This window comes from Sarcophilus harrisii, chromosome 2, assembly GCF_902635505.1.
Source record: "Sarcophilus harrisii chromosome 2, mSarHar1.11, whole genome shotgun sequence".
Classification (NCBI taxonomy): Eukaryota; Metazoa; Chordata; class Mammalia; order Dasyuromorphia; family Dasyuridae; genus Sarcophilus; species Sarcophilus harrisii.
The window spans coordinates 155448826-155473865 of record NC_045427.1 but is presented as its reverse complement, the minus strand read 5'-3'; the positions used below and the strand labels follow the sequence as shown (position 1 = coordinate 155473865).

Genomic DNA, 25040 nt, shown 5'->3' with positions numbered 1-25040 from the left:
TTTTTTTAAGGTTTAGGCCACTGAAATGATTTCTCTTGTTTGACCAAAAGCATTGTCACATAGGACATTTTTAACTTTAAGCTTTGAATGAGCTCTTAGTTAAAACTGCATCTTTGTTAGTGTAGTGAAATAGACCATGTATTTTAATTTTAGAAAAATCATAATATCTGCCTCATTGGATTGGATTGTGGGGGGTAAGACAAATGATTCATTTCCTCTCCAGAGTTCTGTGTGTTGTTGTTGTTCATCTGTTTTAGTTATATCTGACTCTTTGTGACCCCATTTTGGGGTTTTCTTAGCAAAGATATTGAAGTGGTTTACAATTTCCTTCTTCATTTCATTTTTCAGATGAGGAAACTGAGACAAGCAGAATTAAATGATTTCTCCAGTGTCAGATAGCTAGTAAATGCTGGAGGCCAAGATTTTAATGCAGGTCTTCTGGATTCCAGGCCTGGGATTCTATTCATTGCAAAACCTAGTTCCTCTGTGCATTGTCCTTTGTTAATCCATGCAAATTCTTGAAGACTGTCCTCTAACTTCAGTAAATAGATTTACTTATTTGAGATTATCCTAGGATTAACATCCTAGGCCTTGAGCTGAACAGACCTTTGAAGGCTTTCAGTCCAACTTCCCTCATTTCATAAATGAGGAAATGGCAGCTGGTTTTCAACTCAAAGCCCATGATTCTAAATTCATCTTTCCCCCCACAGTGCATCAGTTACATCTGTGAGTCTGCCTTATAGAAAAAGAAAGGTAGCTATGGTTAACATTGTCATTTGCTACTTGTGAGGTCTAAGAAAAGTCACTTAATATTCCCCAGACTCAGTTTCTTCATGTGTAAAATGAAGAAGGTTGGACTTGATGATCCTTTGAGTTACTTTCACTTATATGTTAGATCTTTTCTGACTTACATTAATGTTACTTGTTATTACTCATAAGATCAGGTCCAGAAAGATCTATATTTCTATTTTGCATGCAAGAAATGTATTTGCAATCATTTTACATTATTAGAGCTCAAACTTTTTGTCTCCACTACATAATGCTTGTTTATGTGGCATATAGAGAAATTATATGACAGAGAACATAGAGAATACCTTAATTAAAGAATAGGAGAATGAACACTGAGCTGGGAGTTAGGTAGCCTGGGATTTCTTCCACTGCTGACAATGTTACCTTGAATTTTAAAAATAAGAACAATGTATTAGAATGATGTTTTCCAAAGTGGAAATCATGGAATAATAGCAAGCATTATGAGATCAACTAATCAGAGGATGGAGAGAATTCTTCCATTTCTGTAACAGTCAATCATGGAACTTGTATTCAACACAACCACACCTACTATTATCCCTTAGTAGTTCTCAACTCTGTGTTCTCTGCTTTGCAGAGTTCCTGGTCTCTCTCCCTTCTCAGCTATTGTCAGCCCATCAGAGACTTTATAGCTTAATTGCTACCCACCACACAATAGCAGCTGTGTAGACATCATTGAACAGATATCCTACTTTTCCTTTTTAGCTATACTATGTGTACACAGTGCTTTGGGACATTGACTAATATATAAACACTCTTTTTATTTTGTTTGGGGTAAAATAAATTGCACAAAATGGTCATGGATGAGTGGGGGTCTACATGGAAGACCTCCTTACCAGTTAGGCCTTGTCCCTGACTCTTTATTCTCTTTAAATGATCCAACTTCCAATCAGTTGACAAATCTTATCATTTCCACCTTCCCAAACTCCTTTTGTATTTCTGTACTACTTCCAACTCACACAGCCAACACCCTAATTCAGGATTTTGTTACCTTTCTCTTGGATTATTGCAATAGTCATTTAGGTGGTAATATTGACAGGAACCCTTAGTTTTACTCCAACTGCATCTTCATAAAGCTGTTAAACTAATTTTTTTCCCCTAAAATGGGAGTATCATCATGTCCCTCCCCTACTCAATAAATTCCAGTGCTTCTTTATTGTCTCTATGATCAAATATTATGTAATCTTTATATCATCCTTTTGAGTGTGTTTTTATGATTAAGAAAAGAGGCATCATAACATAGTGAATAGAGAACTTTGAAGCCAACCCAAAAAGCTTAATTCCCATTTCTGACAAATATTGTGACTTTTAACAAGTTATTTAAAGTTTCAGCATTCTAGGCAAAAGACTTTAAGTTGCAAGAAGATGCTGATCTGTGTTAGTAGAAAAAGTTTCCTCAATGGGAGTTCCCTATATCAGTAATAGCATAGGTGTTTCCCTTTCCCTTTTTTGGTATGTTACATAATCATTAGTACAGTAAGACATATCTGCCATATACAAATGATATATTACACTCATTTTTCCACATGTGATTGGTTCCTCAGATTTTAAAAATTATAATGCCTATGGGAAAAGGAAACATACCAATTAATTGTTTCAAAATAAAAGCTTTTTACATTTACAGCCTGTCTTCTACTGTTAGATTCTCAAGTAAAAAAAATCAAAGACTGAATTTCAAATACCTTAGGGGTTCATGTTCAAAAAAATTTTAGTGATAGGGTACATGATCAAAAGTATTTTGAGTTCACTGAATAAGAGGATCCCTACAATTCAAACTTTATAATTCTGTGATTCTCTTCTTTGATTTCTAGGGTAGTAACAATAAGTAGATCAAATAACTATAGAATGATCACCTCTGGGAAAAGAGAAGCCTCCCCTTTCCCCCCAAAAAAAAGGGCAAGATTCTCAACATGGCTGTTGGGAGAAACTTGAAATGCCTGTCTCAATCTCCTTGGTACTGGGCTTGATTAAGGACTAGGGTGGGCCACCTCAGGCCCATTCCAGCTTAAATTAGTCTGGATCCAAATCCAAAGATGTTCATCTGAAACCATATCAGTCTCAGCCATACAGCAAATCGAATAGCCATTTCATTCTACATTCTTTTGGTCCAGCTGTGGCTTTGGCTGGTTCCATATGACCTAAACATTAAATCAGATGAAAAGTAATACATTCTACATCACTTAAAATAACCAATAAGTCTTGAAAAGACTCGAAAAGTGTTGGCAAAAAAAAAAAAAAAAAAAAAAGAGTATATTGTCAGAAAGAGGCTGAAGGTAAATAGTGTCAATTCTCATGATTAGTGATATGGACAAGGAACAAACCATAGTGGCTAATCTCAACTTGCTTGACCAAGTAAAATTTGGCTATAGTTGCCACATAAAAATCTCTAAGTTGTTATAGAATAAAGTCCATTTTTATATGTGATGGGTTTCTCAGATTTTTTTTTTATTATAACGCATAAGGATAAAAAAAAATGCACCAGTCAATTGTTTTAAAATAAAAGCTTTTCACATTCACAGCCCATCTTCTGCTGTTAGATTCCCAAGCAAAATAAATCAAAGTGCTGAATTTCAAATACCATAGGCATTTCCATGGTAACCGAGGCTGAAGTGCCAAATAAAGGATTATAATTCCTTGCTGAAGCCAACAGATCTGTATATGATCTGTGCAGTTCTTAACATTACAGGGACACTTAAAAACAGAAAATGGTAACAAAATCATGATAGAAGGACAATGGAGGCTGGAAAAAACCTTGATTTAGACACTAAAGATGCTTATAAATGGAGAAAAAAAGAAGAGGGATTTATTTTTGCCAATCAAACATTTTTAGATCTGCATTAAGTCAAATCTTTCTAGTACCTATTTAGGATGTAAGTTAATTTTAGAAATGACTTTATTGTATCTCTCTTAAATTTTTAAAAAAAGTCATGAAATCATAAAATGTTAAATCCAGAATAGTCCAGGTCCTAATTTTGCTGATGAGTTAACTGAGATCTAAACAGTAGTACAATTAGGGGGACTTTGAGCTGGTTCAGGGAGCAGGCTAAAGAATAACAATTAATGGACTAATGTCATCTTGAAGAGATGTTTGTGGTGAAGTACCTCTGCAGTCTCCCTTGAATCTGGTACTGTTTTGCCCTAATAACTTGGATAAAGGCTTTGCTGCTCATTATATTTGCAGATGATATAAAGCTAGGATATATATATATATATATATATATATATATATATATATACATACACATACATACACACACATATATACACACATATATACATACCCACACACACATATATATATACATACACATACATATATACATATAGACACATATATACACACATACAATATTGCATGACAAAGTTAGGACTAATTAGGTATGTTTTCATTGTGTTCTAACATTTGGGGTTGAAAGAATCAACTAAATATATAATAGGGAAGGTATAATTTTACAGTGATTCATAAAGATGTTTAAGTGAATCTTGGGTTTTCAGTATGTGACAAAATAATAATTTGATTTAAAGTTAAAGAGATATAATACCTAGAAAGAGAAAGGTAATAGTCCTGCCATTTTATACACCTTGATCCATATCTAGACAATTATAGTAATAGGGTCTAAATTGAAAGTATGTTGAAATCTGGGATTAATTTAATTGAATCACTGAAGTTATATTAATATATTTTAGAGTAAGTCAAACTGTTCTATTAAAGCCCAAGTGATTCAGTCTATGTTTTTGTAAGTCAGGAGACTAGAAAGTCCACTGGTAGGTTTCCAACACATTCTGGTTAAAAAGTCAAGGATGATCACCAGGACCATTCAGCTTTCTTGATTATGACACATTTGAGTTAGATAATTCACCAGAACTCAGGGAGCATTGTACTAAGACATGACTTAAACTCCTTATGCCCTCTTCCAGTATCAATCATAGAAGATAAAATGGGAACTGAGTGAACACTGCTGTCTTTGTAGGTGCACTTGAAGAATGAGACACATTAACAAGAACTGTACAGAAAAATTAATGGGCTTTTGTTTTTAGAGAGATGCATGAAATATTCTTAATATTTGAATAAAATAATTCCTCTAGAGTTCATGAGAGTAGAGCAGATTAATTTAGCTTTAGCTAATAAAATGTAGATAAAAGGAAATTTAGAGACAATAGTCTTATGACTTTTAAAGAAACTTCAGTTTTAATCAGATTATTTTAATTAATAATTTTATCTAACCAGATTATATTTTAATTAATAATTATGATGTACTGTTTATTACTTTGATTTTATGTTTACATATATATTCCTGTGATAAGTTAGTAATTATTTATTCACATAGTAAACTACTCAAAAACAGAAACTTTTTTTGTCGGTTACCCCAAGAGATAATTGTCTTGCAGCTGTTCATGATTAATAAATGCTTGCTAAGTTGATTGATCAAAGTTTTATTACTACTACTGTTGGTACCAAGTGATATTTGTATAGCCCTTTGCACTTGCCAAAAGAAAATGTACATTAGATGCAGCTGAAAATCATTTTGTGAAACACCAAACAATATGTATAGGTATATATATATATATATATATATATATATATATATATGTGGTGGGAGTAGTTATTCTTAAATCTTTTGAGGTTATACACTCTTATATTGCTTATACCAAGATGTCCTCCTCACAGTTCTTTCTATTTATTTTTCTGCATGGCCTGTAATGAAACAGAGTAAAAGTACTTATACCTGCTTTGTTCTTTAAGTGGTAAAAAATAGCCATTTCCTTTTTTTTTTTCATAATTATAACTTTTTTATTGACAGAGCCCATGCCAGGGTAATTTCTTTTATCCCTTGTACTCACTTCTCTTCCGATTTTTCCCCTCCCTCCCTTCACCCCCTCTCCCAGATGGCAAGCAGTCTTATACATGTTAAATAGATTACAGTAGATCTCAGATACAATATATGTGTGCAGAACCTAACAGTTCTCTTGTTGCACAGGAAGAATTGGATTCAGAAGGTAGAAATAACCTGGGAAGAAAAACAAAAATGCAAAACAGTTTACATTCATTTCCTAGTGTTCTTTCTTTGGGTGTAGCTGCTTCTGTCCATCATTGATCAATTGAAACCGAGTTAGATCTTCTCTTTGGCAAAGAAATCCACTTCCATCAGAATGCATCCTCATACAGTATTGTTGTTGAGGTATATAATGATCTCCTGGTCCTGCTCATTTCACTCAGCATCAGTTCATGTAAGTCTCACCAATCTTCTCTGTATTCATCCTGCTGGTCGTTTCTTATAGAACAATAATATTCCATAACATTCATATACCACAATTTACTCAACCATTCTCCAATTGATGGGCATCCACTCTGTTTCCAGTTTCTGTCCACTACAAACAGGGCTGCCACAAATATTTTGGCACATACAGGTCCCTTTCCCTTCTTTAGTATCTCCTTGGAGTATAAGCCCAGTAGTAACACTGCTGGGTCAAAGGGGATGCACAGTTTGATAACTTTTTGGGCATAATTCCAGATTGCTCTCCAGAATGGTTGGATTCGTTCACAACTCCACCAACAATGCATCAATGTCCCAGTTTTCCCGCATCCCCTCCAACATTCATGATTATTTTTTCCTGTCATCTTAGCCAATCTGACAGGTGTATAGTGGTATCTCAGAGTTGTCTTAATTTGCATTTCTCTGATCAATACTGATTTGGAGCATATTTTCATATTGGAAATAGTTTCAATTTCATATCTGAAAATTGTCTGTTCATATCCTTTGACCATTTATCAATTGGAGAATAACTTGATTTCTTATAAATTAGAGTCAATTCTCTATATATTTTCGAAATGAGCCCTTTATCAGAACCTTTAACTGTGAAAATGTTTTCCCGATTTGTTGCTTCCCTTCTAATCTTGTTTGCATTCATTTTGTTTGTACAAAGGCTTTTTAATTTGATATAATCAAAATTTTCTATCTTGTGATCAATAATGGTCTCTAGTTCTTCTTTGGTCACAAATTCCTTCCTCCTCCACAAGTCTGAGAGGTAAACTTATCCTATATTCCTCTAATTTATTTATAATCTCATTCTTTATGCCTAAATCATGGACCCATTTTGATCTTATCTTGGTGTACAGTGTGTGTCCATGTGTGGGTCCATGCCTAATTTCTGCCATACTAATTTCTAGTTTTCCCAGCAAGTTTTGTCAAATAATGAATTCTTATCCCAAAAGTTGGGATCTTTCGGTTTGTCAAATACTAGATTTCTATAGTTATTGACTAAGAAATAGCCATTTTGATGGGGACCTCATAAGTCACCCACATCAGTCCCTTCATTTTGTAAATGAAGAATTTGAAATGTGCCAGCATTCATGATCAGTAGCCTCAAAACCTTGGATCATGAACAAATAACTACTATTACTATCTGATAAGGAAGGGAGTGGTCAGAAAGATATAGATAAATGGTATCCTGACTAAGAGGAAAATATTAAATAGAGTCCCCAAGATAAGTGGTTTACAAATGGTAATCCCCATCTTGTGCACTCTACCTTTCCAGCCTGATTTCACCACCACCCTCCTCAAGCCCAATATATTGATTAAAATAATCTTTGCCTGGCTCCATCCCTTTTCATGTGCTAGAAGTAGTTTTGAGAATGATCTAGTCAACCCCCCTCATTTTATAGATGATGAAATCAGTGACTGCAGAGGAGCAGTTAATAAGTGGAAAGATGTAATGAAAAAAGTTTTCACTGTTTTCCTTCCTTGCCTCTGGACTTTCATCTTATCCAGATTTCCTTTGCTCCAGACCTCACTCCAAACAGCTACAATGCCCCAGTCATTCTCTATATAGTCCTTTGTGCAAAAATTACCAGCAAATTCCTTCACATTCTAGGTTTTCTAATAAATCTACACTAAGATATTAAGGACTGATCAAAGGAAGGATCAGTAGAGACCAGATTAAGAAAGGATTTCTCATGAATTCTCCAGATGACCTTGTTTATGGATAATACATTTATTATATTAAGCCCCAAGACAGTATAGAAGTTGCTGCAAAGGGATATATAAACACACAGGGGAATTGGATGACAAATGTCTATTTCCCAAATCTCAAAATACATGTAAATGGACACCCTATGGATCTTGTCTGATGATATGTATATTTCAAACAGGCAGTACAGATGAATGAATTGGGTCCAAAATTTAAAAGGAGGAAGAAAGTCGGCTTGATTGCTTATGGAAAATTGCAAAACACTTTACTCACTTTAAGCTTCTCAAAACAGCAAAGGACCATATTTTCAGTATATACATTTTATTGTAAACATAATACAAAGACCTAGAACACCAAATTTGTGAATACTTTAAGATGAGGACTACACAAAGTAAAATAGAAAATCACAGATTGACTCCCTAGTTAGACACCCAATTCATCTAATATAACCTCCAAAAATAGGAATAGAGGGTGTCAAAAATGATGCTATTGCATAAAGAAAAGATGGGCTGGTCACATGTCAAGAAACAAAGGATAGCCAGTAGATAAGCAGAGTGTTTTGCTTGAACCATGAGGATATTGGGAGAAAGTTAGGAAGTAAGAAAGAACATTTTTATAGATTCTCCAGAACACATTTTTGGATGGACATGGATACATTTGTTCAGGATACATAAGTGTGGATGACTCACAACTTAAAGTTATCAAAAACTCCAAATCTATGAGATCTCAAATCCATTTGAGTATTGAATACTGAGTATTTTTTTGTATGCATTAGATCAGTATTGCACACAAAAGGATCAGCTGAAAGGATTTCCCAACTAAAGTGCAAAGCTGAGGGCAAACTCATAAGATCATGGTGTTCAGAGTTGGAAAAATTTTCAAGATTATTTAATTTAACTCTTTCATTTATAGTTAGAAAAAAAAGGGGGGGTCAAGTTCCTTTCAATGCATATATGAAAATCCAAGTTGCAGAGTATATAGTGTATTTTCCTATATCCCTTTTCTGTTCTATAGAAATCAATATCTTTTGCCTGAATTAGAATGTTATATTGATGAGATGCTTCTTCTAGCAAAGATTAAAAAACAAACTAGATGTACTTTATGTCTTAGAGTGCTTGTGAATGATATCACTCATTCCATCTTGAAATGATGTTTTTCAATAGTAATGTGTCTATCTGTTATGATAAGACATTGTAGGCAGTCCCTTGAAAAAAGTAGGTAACCTTTGAAAACTTCATTTATAATTTAATACGTTGTTTGGAACTTCAAATACATTCTGTGAAACAAATGTTATATGTAATGGATATGTTCTCAGGTCACTACACACACCAAAAAACTATTTAACATATAATGAAGGTGGTTTATAGTTTATACTTCTATAGAAAAATGTGTTAGAGATTCCAACTTGTGATACCAGGATCATTTTTGTTCCTTTTCACCAACCACAAACCTACTTTCATTCATACTTTCACTTTTTTGAAGTACTTTTCACTACCTCAGTATTCCTATACCTTCCCAATAGGGGAAGCAGGGATTTTCTCTAATTCTAAAGCACTATTTGTAGTCTTTATAGCTTGAAAGAAGAGCTGCTATAGATTGTAGATTTGAGGAAATGAAGTATCATGATACTTCATTTTTAAACTAATTAATCTTAATAACTAGATGCAAAGCTCAGTGTAACTTTGGGGCTGAAGGTCTTGCAAGGGCTCTTAGCAACTCAAAATTTTCATGTCCAAAGGCAAAAATCAATAGGCTTTCATCTCTTGATATACCTGTCCACTGAGGAAGGCTTCTAGAAGTCAATGAATCCACTTTCATTTGTATCAATACAAGACAACTTACACCTCCTATTGCCAGACTAATCTCCCAACCAGGAGAGCCACTGGTTCAAAGAGGAGCAACCTTCCTTTTGACTTTAGGCCTTTCATCTTCTGCTCTGGCTTGAGGGAATAAAAAAATAAAATTCAATGGAGAGAGGGAATTTATCTCTTGTTATTCCATTTTCTCACATAATCTCTAGTCTTTGGAGGGAAGAGCAAAAGTGAAACAAGGCCTCCCACCTGGCCATCTTTCCATCTTGTGTTTCACTTGTATATATAGCCCAACTTATAGAAAGGGGGTCTTTCACTGAAGGATGAATTTTCTCACACCTGGTCAAATCTTACATTTTGCAGTGATTCTGAAACCTTGTAAGCCATTATCCAACTCCATTCCCGACCTCAATATCCAGTTCCTTATTCCCACCCCCCTTAACCTTCAATTCTAAGTTCCACCAAATACTTCCCATTTTACCTTTTGGAATGGCTATTCCTTAAGCAATTAATTTTCCTTTATCCTAAATCGTTTTCTATCCCATTCCTTCCATTTTCTAGCTATTATTGAAATATGATACTCCCTAATGACATAGCCTTTTTAGTACTGCTCTATCTTTCCTTGTTTTCTTTGATGCATTGCTGAAGATGGGGGGAGCTGAATATCCCTTACTCCCCTTTGCCACTTCTAGGTTTTCCCCCACCTCTATCTTTCAGTAATGTCTCCCCTGTTGAGGCTTATGTAATTCATATTTACAGTCCAATAAAATCTTGGTAGATGTTTTCTACTCCCCTTTCTTCCTTTCTTCCTCAATGAGTTCTCTGTCTAGATCAAAACGTTTTTATATCCTACCCAACTTTTGATCTCATACTTGGAAATGTCAACATATTTATTCACTCTCCCTCAAATACCCCAATAAGTCATTTCCTCAACCTATTCATTTCCCATGACTAACTCCTCCATGCTTCCTCATCCACAAATATAGTCATACTTTTGATCTTGCCTTCCCCACAATTACCAGTTCCATTCTATACTCTATTCTTCCCTTGAATCTCTGGCACTTTATGTTGCTGAAAGTGCCCTGCCAAGTATCAACCTTGGTACAGTACCAAACTAAACTGCTTCTGCTCCTATACATATGCTGCTGAATAAAAATGAAAAAAAAATCATACCCTTGGATTTTTTACAAATTTGTGCTATACAACTTTAAACAGGCCTCTACTGCATCTGGATATTCTTATTATACTGCTTTATCAACTCACTCTCCCACCTTTCAAAGTGGTTTTTTCTTTTTGAAACCTCCCCTGCTTTCCCTTCCCCACCCTCACAGTTGAGATCTTTGCCTCATATTTTACAGAAAAAAAAGTTGTTACCATTCATTATGACTTCTCTTTTCTCCTCTGTTTCTTATCTCATATCATTCTCACATCTTTTGATACTTTATGTTTCTTCACCATTGTCTTGGTGAAAAACAATGTCTTATATAAAGTCGTACCCTTAGTTCTTACTTATTAAGAACCACTTCTCTCTTTGTTCAAATGATCCCATTCTCTCCCAAAAGATTTTCTACTGTCATCCTCATTCAGTCAGTTATTTTAATCTCTCCTTATCAATTACCTACAAACATTGAATCTATACTACTTCACTGAGTGATCTCTTCAACTCTCCTGAGCTTAATTATCATCTCCATTATCTTGGAAAAATCCTCATTTGATCCTTTCACCCTCAATATCATCCCACATCTCTTCTGCTTTACTGACTAAATTCCTTCAAAAGGGCCAATGGGTGTTCTCTCTCTCTCTCTCTTTCTCTCTCTCTCTCTCTCTCTCTCTCTCTCTCTCTCTCTTTTTCTGTCTCCCCTCTTTCACTCTTCTTAACCCCTTGAGACCTCATTATTCCACTGAAACTAATTTTATTATAATTATCAACTATGTTTTAATGGCCAAATCAAATGGCCTTATCTCAGTCCTTATTCTTCTCAACTTTTATGCAATGGTTGATACTTTTTTTTTTTGATACTCTAATATTTCTAGGTTTGGAGAACATTTCTGTTTCCTAATTCTACATTTATAATTTTGCTTCTTAGTCTCCATTTCCATATTCTCCTCCAGATCATCCCTTCTGAAAAAAATAGGGTAAACAGACACAGTATTTTGTCCTGAGACCTTTCCTCTTCTTCTTCTATACTACTACATTGGGTGATTTCTTTAAGTCCCCTGGGTTTAATTATCATCTCAATGCTGATAATTTTGAAATCCCCCAATCTTTTTCTAACCTTTCTGCTTTACTTTAATCTCATATCTTCAACTGGCTTTCAGATATCTTAAATTGGATAACCAGTAGACATATTAAATTCATTATGTTCAAAACAGAACATTATCCATTATCTTTCTCGCTAACCCTTTTCACCCCTTCCCACTAATTTCCCTATTAGTTTTCCAACTAACCCCCCATCAAAGGTAACATTTTCCTCCGGTCCCTCAGACTTGCAACCTAGCAGTCATCCTCAATACTTTGCTATCTCTCTCCCCCAACTGTTAGCCAAGCTCTTTCCAAGAGTTGTAAATTTTTTCTTTGTAATATCTCTCATATATGTCCCTTTGTCTCCTCTGACACTATCACCATTCTAGCACTGGTCCTCATCACCCCACACCTGGACTATTTCAATAACCTTCAGGTGTGTCCATCTCAAACCCCTTGCCACTCCAATCCATTGTTTGTTTAGTCACCAGTCATTTTCTTAAAGCTCAAGTCTGACCTTTTCCACTCCTCTATTCAACAAAAGTCAGTGATTCCCCTATTACTTCCAGAATTAAAGCAAAATCCTCTGCTTGACATGCAAAGCATTTCATAACTTAGCCTCTCTACCACTCCAGTCTTCTTATATCTCATTCTCTACAACATACTCATTCATCCAGTAACACTGGCCTCTGCCATTCCACAAAAAAGACACTCCATCTCTTGCCTCTAGTCATTTTCTTTATCTCCCATTCTTATAACATTTTCCCTCTTTATCCCCACCTATTAGCTCCCCTAGTTTCCTTTATACTTTCAACTAAAATCCCCCCTTCTATGAGATTTTTTTTTTTTTTTTTTTTTTTTTGCTAAGGAAATTGGATTAAGTGACTTAGCCAGAGTCACACAACTAGAAAGTGTTAAGTGTCTGAGATTACATTTGAATTCAGGTCCTCCAGACTTCAGGATTGGTGCTCTATCTACTGTGCCATCTAGCCACCCTGAGAAACCTTTTAAAAAAATCTCTCTTAATCCTAGTATCTTCCATCTTTTAATGATTTTTTTTTTATCTATCCTATATATATATAGTTTGTTTAAACATCTTTGTTTGCATTCTGTCTTCCCTATTAGTTTGTGAGGTCCTTGAGGGAAAAAAATATCTTTCACTTCCTTTTTTATTTCCATTTTTAAGGACAGTGCCTGTGGTATAGAAGGCACATAATTAATGTTTACTGAATGACTAACTAGCTGTAGGAAGTACACTTTAGTGTGGAGCAGCTTTAGTACTCCACCTGAATACTGCATCATTTATGATGATACTAGATTAGTACAAAGATTTTGTGTCATTCTTTATCAATTCTGAGAGGTCCCAAATGGAAGCTGATCGGACACAAAAAAATGAAGTGGCCTTTTGTGGGGTTGACCTGGGCCTGGATTAGTTCTCATGGTATGACTCCAAACTACCATGGAAGCTGGAGGCCTTTGCCAGCTTGGCTCTATATTCCGTTACCTATATAGACAAAATGATGGAACATCATATGCCTTCAATTAATTCCTTCCTGATATTCCTTAGGAGGAAGTTTTCCTTGGTTTTTCCTTTTGGGTTTTGGATGAATCATTTGGTTGATTATTAGTATCTGCTAGATAGTCTAAGAAAGCATATAAAAGGCATGCTCTTTTGTCTTCAGAACACAAAATTGGGTCACAAATTCAAAAGCAGACACAGAAACTATTCAGCAGGCAACGTCTCAGCAGCAAGGATTTTTTCCTCCTCAGAATTTTTCAAATAAATTCCTTTCATAATTGAAAATTGTATAAAAAAGGGGTCTACACACATACTGTTTTAGTTTTACACTTGCATTTGTATTTTCAACTGGTATGTACCATATTGAAAGTTTTATTGACCTCATGTCCCTGTCATCTAATTAACTTTTATTTCTGTTGCCTTTCTGAGTGTATTAAGTTGAAAGCAAATGGCTTCATGTAAATTAAACTGCAGGAAAGCTTTTTAAGCTATTCTACGATACTAAGAGGTTCAGGAAATACATTTCTTCAACAAAGGCAAACTGAAAAAGCTCTTTGCTTACCCATTTACTTTATTGTTATCCTTCTAGACAACTATCATGTGATTCTTCTATCAAAGGAAAAGGCTACCTTCCCTGTTGGAATAATGTATCTCATTTTTTTGCCTGTTCCAAGGTGACTTATTGACATTTGCTATTCTTTATTAGATTTATGCAGCCTCTTTTCCTCAAAGAGCTCATGGTGGCATATACATTAACACTAAACATTCAAATCAGAGTCAATTATAACTAGGAATGATATTTTTATGTTAAAAAGAAATATAGTACAGAAAGAAATAAATGAACAACATAAAAACTTTTCATTTGTTCATATCACAAGGTCATGTTTACCCAAAAAGTATCTAAATTTTGACATAAGTTTTTATTGTGAACATCTCTTATTTCTTATAGATGGACCGCATCATCTTTTGTGTCTTCTTGGAAGTTGACTTCAAAATTTTCAAGAAGAAAATGAGTGAATATTTCCCTACAGGTATGTGAAATAATTAATTTCTTTTGGCTTGTAAATATTTAGAAACAAAAATTAGAGACTAAATTGACATGGAAATTTATCTCTATTTTTACCCCATTTTATTTCCTTAACATGATTCTTTTTTCCTTAAAACAATCACATACTTAGTTTCCCTGTACATTGATCTCAAGCAGCTTGTGTAGGCTTTCCCTATACCTTGTCAATTTCCTGCTCTTTAGGACTATATTCATCATTCTGGAGTAGTTCCATCTGGGATTAACTCCTGGGAAAACTTCATGTACTGAGTCTTTCAGTGAAAACTCAGTACTTGAATTGTCCCTGGGTATGAGAGAGAGAGGGGGGAGGAGAGAGAGAGGGAGAAGAAGAGGGAGAGAAAGAGGGAGGGAGAGGAAGGGAGGGAGATGGACAGACAGAGAGAGAATGAAAAAGACAGGGACAGGGATAGAAAGAAAGGAGGAAAAGAAGGAAAAAAGAAGAAAGAGAAAGAAAGAGAAATGGGGAAGGAGAAAGGAAGGAAGGAAGGAAGGAAGGAAGGAAAAGAGGGAGGGAAGGAGGGAGGAGGAAGAAAATAGAAGAAACTAGTTTTTTTTTTTTCTCAGAATACTTGGGGAAAAGTTAGTTTTTCATTTTCTGTCACACATCTATTTAAAATTTAAGAAAACCTAAGGGATATTAAAGAAAGCAGACTCTTGAGTAATTGATTTACTTTGACTGAATGTATCATTAGTTAGATTCTGTTTATTTCTATCGTTTTTTTTCTTCAGGATTACTTTTCCTGCCTCTTAAATCTTTGGCTTGTTTAATGCCTTGTTATTTTTATTGCACTGTTAAAATAACATTGCACAAAGTGTCTTCATTAGAGGTGGCGAGAGCAGCTTCCAGGAAATTTCAAGCCAACTTGCACATTGTTGGTTCAGATTTTTCTGACAGCATCCTTTGGAGATTTACATTTCCATTAGAAGTGGCCTTTTATTTAATCATGACTTTGGCAGGTGGGAGAGTGAATGAATGACTGCCTGAACAGTCTTACCCCTCTTAAGCAGTCCATCACACTGAAACATTAGAGTAGGAGGAAGTGCAAGGAGATTAGAAGAGATTAGAGAAAGATGTAGCAGTTCAGAGTATGCTCACAACTAGCATTGAAAAGGCTCAATTCTTTGCTTCAGAACTAAAGAGGATCAAATTCTTCCAGCTAATTTGAAGCTGATTACTCTAATAAAGTCCAATTTATTTATTGCTAAATGACATACCTAAGTGCACACAAATTGGGGGAAGAAGTTATTTCTTTAACCTGAAGAGAGTTACATTTCCTTAACTGTTTAAATTCATGATCATAAACACCTTGTGCACATAATGTGTCTTCTAGGTAAGTTTTTCTAAGAGACTAAATTCCTCAGAAAGAATGTAAGCTCCTTGAGGACAATAGCTTTTTTAAAATGTTGGGTTTTTTAAATTGTTTCTCCAGTAGTGATTGTGTTTATACAACACACAATAAGTCTCTAACAATATTGAGTTGAATTGCAGCATTTTATATTAAAAATGGTGGCTTTTGTTTTATTGTACCCTGTTAAAGCCATAAATACTCTAACCCTATAATTTGGTTTTCCTTCTGTAGGATTTCATGATTACATAACAAAGCTGTCTTGTCAGATTGTAGTAGAAATGGTGTTATGTCTGATAGGAAACACAGAATTGTCAACAGATCTTTCAGTTTTTGGATTGGGATTATTTTGAATTTCTCTACCACATTTTCAAATGAAAACCAATGTGTTCTTTTTAACATGTGAGAATTTTAAATAATTGAATAAAATCGAACAATTCATTCTTATAAATATCTACCCATCAAGATTATTTTCAATAGCTAGAGGCTAAATTTAACTCTGCCTTCAAGAATTTTTAAAATCCAACCCCTGAACCATATTAGAGGCCTTGAATACATTAATAACAATGTAAACAAATTAGTAGTATATGAAACTTGCTATTATAATTCATTTTAAGAATGCATCTCATTATATGAGCTAGTGAAATTTTATTGAAATCATGCCACAATTGCATATCAGTGAATTAAGAGTCAGTCACATAATGCTCATAAAATTATTCCATTGCATATTTATGTTAAGTATATATTATAATTAAATGTCAAAAACTCACAAAATTTGTTGAGTAATTATTTAATATTGACACCAGTCATTTATAAATTCTAAATATGTGATATAAAACAAAGTAGGCCTTTAATGGATTGGTTGATTGCAAAAACAGGTGATATAAATTCAGTTCAAATAACATGAATTTGTGGATGATTTATAACGAAAATATCTTTGGTAAAATTAATTTACTGAAATAGCTCTTTTTTCTCTTCTAATTAGAGTTTCTCTTCCTAATAGACTACTATAACTAGTAGTTTAAAAACAGGCTAATTTTTAAAAGATTCTTATGATATCAAAAAGAAAAAAAATGAACATTTAATTATATAAAACAAAAAGACAGAAAAGAGCTGTATGTGTGCTTCTGTTATGTAGTTTCTTTATAAAGGTCATATTTTTGCATATACACACACACAAATATTAAATTTAACACAGTAGCACATTTTTGTTTTGAGTTGAATTTTTCTGTTGGCTTACATTTTATTTCTTTTGTTGATGCTTTTTTCTTTCTTTTTTTGGTAAATGTCTCACTGTCAATTGGGTCATTACTCTTCCTCATCCTCCCTGAGAGCTCCCTTTGTTGTGGAAGAGGACCGTGACATTAGGGAGGTGATGCTGTGACAAGCAAGTGAATTGGATTTAAGTGAAGGAGGGCTGTGCAAGGTCACCTGCCTCACTTTCTCCCTGAAATTGTCTGGGTCCAGTGGCCAGATAGGTAAGAGTAGAACTGAGATAGAAGTGTCATGAAAACCTGAGAGGATCTCTAGGAGGAGAAAGTGGTTAAATACAAAAAACTGGAGAAGTCTGAAAGATGAGGTAGAGAGGAACATCAAAGTTTACAGACTTAAATTCTGTGGTTCTGTGTTAGATGGATAAAATGTCAAAAATTAGAGTTTAGGGGAAAACAATTCCAGGAATAAAAAACAGCAGGATTACAGATATGTATGTATGAAATGAGAGTGTTCACATTATGATATAGGGTTCTTCAAGTCTTTTAGTGACTTGCTTCTACTAAGAGACTTGAAGAACGCTATTTTGTAATATGAACACTCTCTTTTAGCCTGTTTCTGTGTCTGTGTATGTGTGTTTTTCTCTTTATCTGTCTCTGTCTTTGTATCTCTCTGTCTGTCTGTCTCTCCCTCCTTCCCTCTCTCTCTTCCTTCCTCTCTCTTACCCTCCCTCCTCTCTCTCTCTCTCTCTCTCTCTCTCTCTCTCTCTTTCTCTCTCTCTCTCTCTCTCTCTCCATTATATTTGTCCTAATCTAACTTTCTTGTTTATTTGAAATTTGCACTTTTATCTAATCTAACCTTGGTTATCCAAGGACAACTTTCCTTGGATCCTTTCTCTTTCTCTTCTCTCTCTTCCTCCCTCCCTCCCCTCATAGTAACCTTATAGCACTCCCTTTCTCAGAAGGTTTTCTGATGAAGGAAAAATGGAATTTTATCATTGACTTTTCATGCCCAATTCTATCACCTTCTTTGAGTTCAAGAAATACCATTATGTGCATGCAGAGAGACAGATGGATATGGCAAAACTAGAAGGCAAGACCATATTGCTGTGAAAAGCTACTAAAAAGTGCCTGTCATAAGAGGAGGGTATTAATGTAGAAGGAAAGAAAATAGCAGAACTGATTTTTGCAAAGAGTTCCCTATCTTCTTGTGGGGTAAAGCATTTTTGATTTTCTACTTCCAGATATATTATGTGGAAGTGCAGTTTGACAGCTTTATGAAATTACCCTATACTTTAGTTTCAAATAATTTATAGTTACAGAGTATCACTATATGGCCTCAGCAAATAATATTTGTATTATTCAACTCAGAAATTCGTTTGTTCTTCACATAAAGGGAGCATGTCATCCTGTATGTTGGATCTGTTGCCTGTAGTTTTCAGTAGAATATAAAAAAAAAACAGGAGAATTCATTGCTTGGAATATGAAAGTCATTTTAGGATTTTCATCTGAACTTTCACAGTGAAAGTTTAGGACATTTAATTTTGCACCCTGCTCCTTTAACAATATGAAATTTATAGTCATAGTCATCTGTCATAGGTTTATGGTGCTGTAAGTAATTTCTAGAGGTCCTTTAACCAGTTCTCCTTATAAAGAGTCAACATTTAAATTCTGTTTTTCCATCCACTAACATAACTGAACTTGGATCCACTACTGTCCTGAGACCACTTTCTGTTCTGGTTAGTCCTACCTAAGGGTCTCTGACCAAAATAGTGTTATTGCTATTCTTTAGTTCATTCTATTTGTCTTAATCTAACTTTCTTGTTTATTTGAAATTTGTACTTTTATCTATTCTAACCTTCCTTGGATCCTCTTTTTCATATTCTTTACCTCTAATAATGACCAGTCCCTTAGTTCCTTTATTTTGGCTTTCTAGATTTTTTATTTCATGCCTATTATAACAAATTACCTACCTGATTTTCTCTGACCTCTGGTAAAATGTCTGGCTCTTTCCACATGCACATACACATATGTGTGTATATACTCTTACCCCTATATTTGTAAATTTGTGTAAGCAACCCATACCTCCACATATGTGTGCATATGTATATGTGTGTATACAAATATATAAACATAAATCCCCTGGCTCTTTCCACATGCACATACACATATGTGTGTATATACTCTTACCCCTATATTTGTAAATTATATGTGGGAGTGTGTGTATACATACACACTTGTATATAGATATACACACCTATATAGTATGCTTATAAATGTTTAGCAACCAACCCTCCAAAAAGGTAACCCAATACATTTTCACATTTAATCTGGACTATTAGTTTTTTATCCATTCTTTCAAGTGCTACTATCAATAAAACAATAAATCAAACCCTGATTTATAGTGTCTGCTGACTTTTGATATATTAATGGTCACGCTGACTGAAAATTTAACAATCAGCTCTAATTGAACTAGTACAAGTTGACTCCAGTGCAATTCTGTCTGATAAATATTCCAAGGAATAAAAAAATGAACATGTAGGATACTAAAGAACAAACATATTCATAAACTAGTCTCACTTTACACATTGAATAAGCTAATTTTTCTGCAAGCCCATAGATTATCCACTTATTTTTAAGGACTATTGATACGTGATACTGCTTTAGAATCTAACAAATATGCTTAAATTTCAAGAATCTTGAATTTCATACTAGAGAGCCAAGCTTAGTCAATACTTTCACACAGAAACATCTGTGATTGAATAATAAAGCATTAATTAAACAAACTGGCATTTACCTTTTAGAGTTGAAAAAATAAATGCATGAATTCCCCAAATGATCTTCCCCACTGGGAAATTAGCATAACTTATTCACTGCCTGGGGGATATTACTGATGGTTGTTCTTTTCCAGAATTTTAGAATAAGAAATCTTAATAAAATAAAAACATACTAAATTCCAGAATTGAGATGCTCATCCCCAAACTAAGTCACATTCTTAGGGAACATTAGCAACAGAACTTGTTTCTCATACAATTAAGAGGTGTAGTGGAGATGTAATCAAGGAAACATGGAAACTGAATCTAGGGAAATGAAGAAAGGGTTGAAAAAGATTCTGAGGTTGCAAACCTGAGTGTAAACAAAGATGGAGGTACCCACAATAGAAACATATGAAAAAGGAATGTATCCGAGTGTGACAAGATTACATTTTTAAACTTAGAAGGGATTTTAGCAATTCCAATGGACTTGGGATGGAAAATACTAACCACATCTAGAAAGAATTATGACAACTGAATATAGATGGAAGCATAATATTTTCACCTATTTTGGTTTTTCTTTCTTGTGGTTTTCTCCCTTTTAATTTGATTTTTCTTGTACAATATGACAAAATACGGAAATATGTTTAAAATGATTGCTTATTTAATCTATATCAAATTGCCTCCTCTCTTGGGGAGAGGGGAGGTAAAGGAGGAAGGGAGAAATATTTGGAACACAAAGTCTTATGAAATTGAATATTGAAAACTATCTTTATATGTATTTGGAAAAATAAAATATTGAGAAAAACATTTGCCTTTGTTAGGTGGAACTTTTAAGAAAAAAAAGAAGGGATCTTAGAAGTCATCTTATCTTATCTGTTAGATAAGATTTTATCTGTTAAAAAATAAGGAAACTGATACCTACAGATGTTATATGGCTTGTCCAAGATCACACAAGTAGTAACTGATGTAGCCAAGATTTGTAGTCTGGTCCATTGATTCCAAATCCAACATTCTTCCCTCTATATTGCTGTCTTGCATCTTGATGAGATAATCCAAACTAATTCAATTGATAGAAGAATATTTGATTATTTTAATGAACATATTGACTCATAGGATAATTGAGAAAAAATATATTGGCAAATATGATTTGAATTGAGAAATGAAAGAGTCCAAAGACATGTATACTCTTCAGATGAATCATGCTTGTGTGCCTTGAATATTTTATTTTAGAAGGGAAATCAATAAACCAACAGGCCTTTATGAAATGTCTGCTGGTGACATGTACAGCAGCCAAAACAAAGGTAAAATGCCTGCCCTCAGGTCAAGTCAACAAGCATTTCCTAAGTGTGACAAGCACTGTGCTAAACACCAGAAATATAAAGAAAAGAAAAGAAAAAAAAAAAAAAAAACAGCCCTTGTAGTCAAAGAACTCCCAGTCTAATGAGGGAAACAGCATACAAACAACTCCACACAAGCAAGAAATAGACAGGATAAACTGGAGATAATTTACTCAGGGAAAGCACTAGCATTAAGGAGGATGGGAAAAGGTTTCTTGCAAAAGGTAGAATTGTAACTAAAACTTGAAGGAAGCTAGAAGATGAAGGTGAAAAGATAATTCCAGGCATCAGGGATAGTCAGTAATGATGTTCAGATTTGGGAGATTGAGTGTCTTGTATGAATAATAGGAAGGAAGCCAAAATTATTGAATTGTAGAGTATTTGGATGATAGCAAGATGTAAGAAGTCTAGAAAAATAAAAAGGGCTAGTTGACATTATACTCTGAGGAATAATTTATATGTATATGAGTTTTAGTGTTCCGGGGTATGTGCATCTAGACCCCATCTCTTCTCTCTTTTCTCTCCATAGGCTTCTTCAGGCACTCAGACCTATACTTTTACTGACAGGTGGTTTTTTTCTTGTTTTGTTTTGCTTTGTTTTCTTTGAATAGGATGGAGCACGTTGCTACAATTGGTTTTTAGGATTCTGAAACAGAGATGCTATACAGCATCCTTATAACTGCAGCTCCTGGATTCCCACTCTTATGATTCCCACTTAAACAAGTCAAACAAGATGCCACTATTACTTTTTGATAATGAAATGCTTATTAAATGTAATACATAGCAAAATAATTACCATAATTTAGTTCATATATAAACCTTGCACTAGCTTCCCAATACATTCCAGTTTCCATGGAGAAAAGTGAGCACAAGTTTACAAAACTTAACAGGGAGCACATGAGTCCCCAAATTCCCAAAGTGTATCCCCAGACTATAGACTTCCCTGTTCTTCCTCTGCTTAGGGAACAATGTGCATCACAAATCACTTGCTGTTTAATACTCTTAGCAAAAGTAGTTCTGTTAGTCCTGGGTATCTTAGAACTATTCAGATATGATTTACTGGCTATACTTAAATAGTTTACTACTCTTAGAACAAAATTAGCAAAAGGCAAGACTGACAAGCCTCTCCTTTCCTCAACTCTGTTAAGCAACAGGGGATTTTTCTTCCCCCAAGGAGCTAAACTCTTAGAAAAACTTGCAAAGCTTGTCTTCCTCCACTAAACTCAGGGTTAGGTTATCTCTAAGTCCATCTAAGCTTTCAATCTTGCTGCTTTTCTACAGGACAGATACTTATCTGGACTCAACTAGGTTGTGTTCGTTTAAAGCATCAGACAGTGGCCGTTCTGAGTCTTGCACTCAGCTAGACCTGCCTCAGCTTGTCTCCTTTCAAGAAGGAAGTGGGAAATCTTTTCCTTGCTTTTATGTTTTTCCTTGGCTTCTACCTCAGATTTGCTTTTTTTGATATCCTGCATCTTCTTTCTCAGCTTATCTTCTGCCTCAAAGTAAGTTCTCCTTGTATGAGGTAACTAATCTCTTTCTTAGAGTGAGAAACCAAAATTCACATTTCTGTCACACATGCTACAAAAAGACAATATACAATCACAACAAAAAAAAAGTTGTGATTATCACGATTTCCTTTATCAATCTCAAAGTTCCCACAATATTCATGTGTAAATTAGTTCCTGAGAAGTAAAACACTTTGCCTTCAGCCTAGGTGTCATAAAGGCAATTATGTGGCATAATATTTAGAATGCTGGGCATGCAGTCAAGAATAATGGGGTTCAAACCCTTCCACAGACATTTGCTAGCTGTTTGACCTTGACCACATGACCGAACTTCTGTCTTCTTCAGTTTCCCCATGTATAAAATAGGGTTGCTAATAATATTCATCCTAACATTGTTATGAGAATAAGTGAGATATTTGTGAATCTTAAAGCAACACACAAACACACAATTGTATAAAACAGGCATGTAAGTTTGTTTTGTTTTGGATGAGAGCGAGGTACTCGAATGAAGGACTTGAGCTATTGTTGCTGTTGATGATACCATGGCATGCAAGTGAATTTCATTTAAGTGAGGGAGGACTGAGCAAGGTCACCTGCCTCTCTTTTCCCTCTAGATCCATCTAAGCCCAGTAGCCACATAAAGATCAGAATGACTGGAGATGGCAAGGATTCTAGGAGGCAGGTGGTCATTTTCAGGCTTGATGATGGAGAATGGACTGTCAAATACAAGGAACAGCAAGACCAGATAGCTAAACTAGGTTGTCTAAAAGGGAATAATATAAAATGAGGCTGGATACGTAACACAATGAACTTCAAATACCAGAAAAAGTGATTTGTGTTGTATCTTACAAATAGTAAAAAGTCCTAGGGATTTATTAAATAAGACAAGGAGATGTCAGACCTATGTTTTATGAAAAACATTATGATCACTATATAAAGAATAGATTGGGGAATGGGTATACAAGGCAAGTAGATTAAGAGGCTATGCCAATAATTCAGACAAGAAATAATGAGGATCTGAATATAATATGTATAATCTATGTGAGTGGAAATAATATAACCTGTATAATCTATGTGAGTAGAAAGAAGATAGAAAATACAACACATAGTGAACACCAAGTGACAATACAAAAATGAAGTTAATTCCATGCTTGTTGAGTGGAACCCCATCATTCCATGGAATGTGGAGGACAATGTTGCTTAACTAAAGTTCTGTGTTGGTATTTGGACAGTTGGACAATAATAGACTCTATTATTAGGTTTGGGAGTTCACATGATATTAGGAAATAGGGAATCAGTACAGGACATTGAGCATGAGACTTGGTGAAAGTGATTTATTACCTGGAGACCCTAAGGCAGTGGTTCTCAAACTTTTGTTTTCAGTATTTTTATCCTATTAAAAATTATTGAGGATCTCTCCAAAGCATTTTTGTTTATCTGGGTTATATTTATAGACATTTACCATATTGGAAATAAAAACTATTTTGAATTTGTAGACCCTCTAAAAGGGTTTCAGAGATCCCCAGGATTCTCTAGATCATACTTTGAGAACCACTGCCCTAAGGTATCAATGGAAAGATCCTACAGACTTTTAATTCTACCACCTGATTCACATTGTATTGAATCTGTTGACTCTTTGAATTAGTTATGTCATAGAAATCCCTTCTCTTTTTTGTGGGACAAGTAATTGGGGAACAAATGGAGAATTATTAATATGGATAACTATTTGAAGGCAGAATATCTATTTGATATAAAAACTAGACAGAACTCCCATAATAGACAAATAGAAAGGAAAGTAATATTAACAAGCATTCAAAGAGCTTGCAATATTATATATTAAAATATTTATATGATGTTAATTCTTGATTTAAGAATTTTTGTCCTTTTTTTAAAAAATAGAGGATACGTAGAACTATAATATGCTAAAAAAGGGAATTCTTCACAAAGGTAGAATCCAAAAGAAAGTCATTTAAATATAACTATAAGTCTGAGAATGCAGTCCAATAGGAAAATGGAGGCATTTTTGTTGTAACTACCTTGAAGATTTTTAAGCACAGCAAATCCCATTTCAGGATTTTAACACATTAGAAACCAAAGGGAAACTTGCCTACTTGTCCCAAATAGTACATTTTTCTCCAATGGTTAGTTTATCAAAGGCATCACACAAAGTAACAAGATCTAAAAATTTCAAAATCTTAATTGTTTGCTGAAATTCTAGGCACCTGAGTTTATTCAGTACATATATTTCATAGTATGTCTTTAATTGTATAAGACATCCCTTCTCAAGTGTGTTAGAAAGAGATTAATGTCACCTTAGGAAATGAGAGCTAACTCTTTTTACTTGATAGATAAAAGGCATTTTGCCTTCAATGAAAATCTAGTTGCATATTGCTGTAACCAAGCAACATGCTAACAGAAACCAAGCAATCTATTGATATATACCAGTTTGGCTTTACAGTCAGGTTTGAGTA

The 25040-nt window shown here is 34.4% G+C and overlaps 1 protein-coding gene across 2 annotated transcripts in view; it reads left to right on the top strand.

Annotated features, from left to right (window-relative positions):
- The window catches only part of MACROD2 (mono-ADP ribosylhydrolase 2), a 2094477-nt gene that overhangs the window by 1857921 nt on the left and 211516 nt on the right, over nucleotides 1-25040 (top strand). For both annotated transcript variants that reach the window (XM_031949176.1, XM_031949177.1), the window contains exon 9: nucleotides 14298-14379. In XM_031949176.1, coding sequence (XP_031805036.1) covers nucleotides 14298-14379 — 82 coding nt within the window. The remainder of the gene's footprint in view (nucleotides 1-14297; nucleotides 14380-25040) is intronic.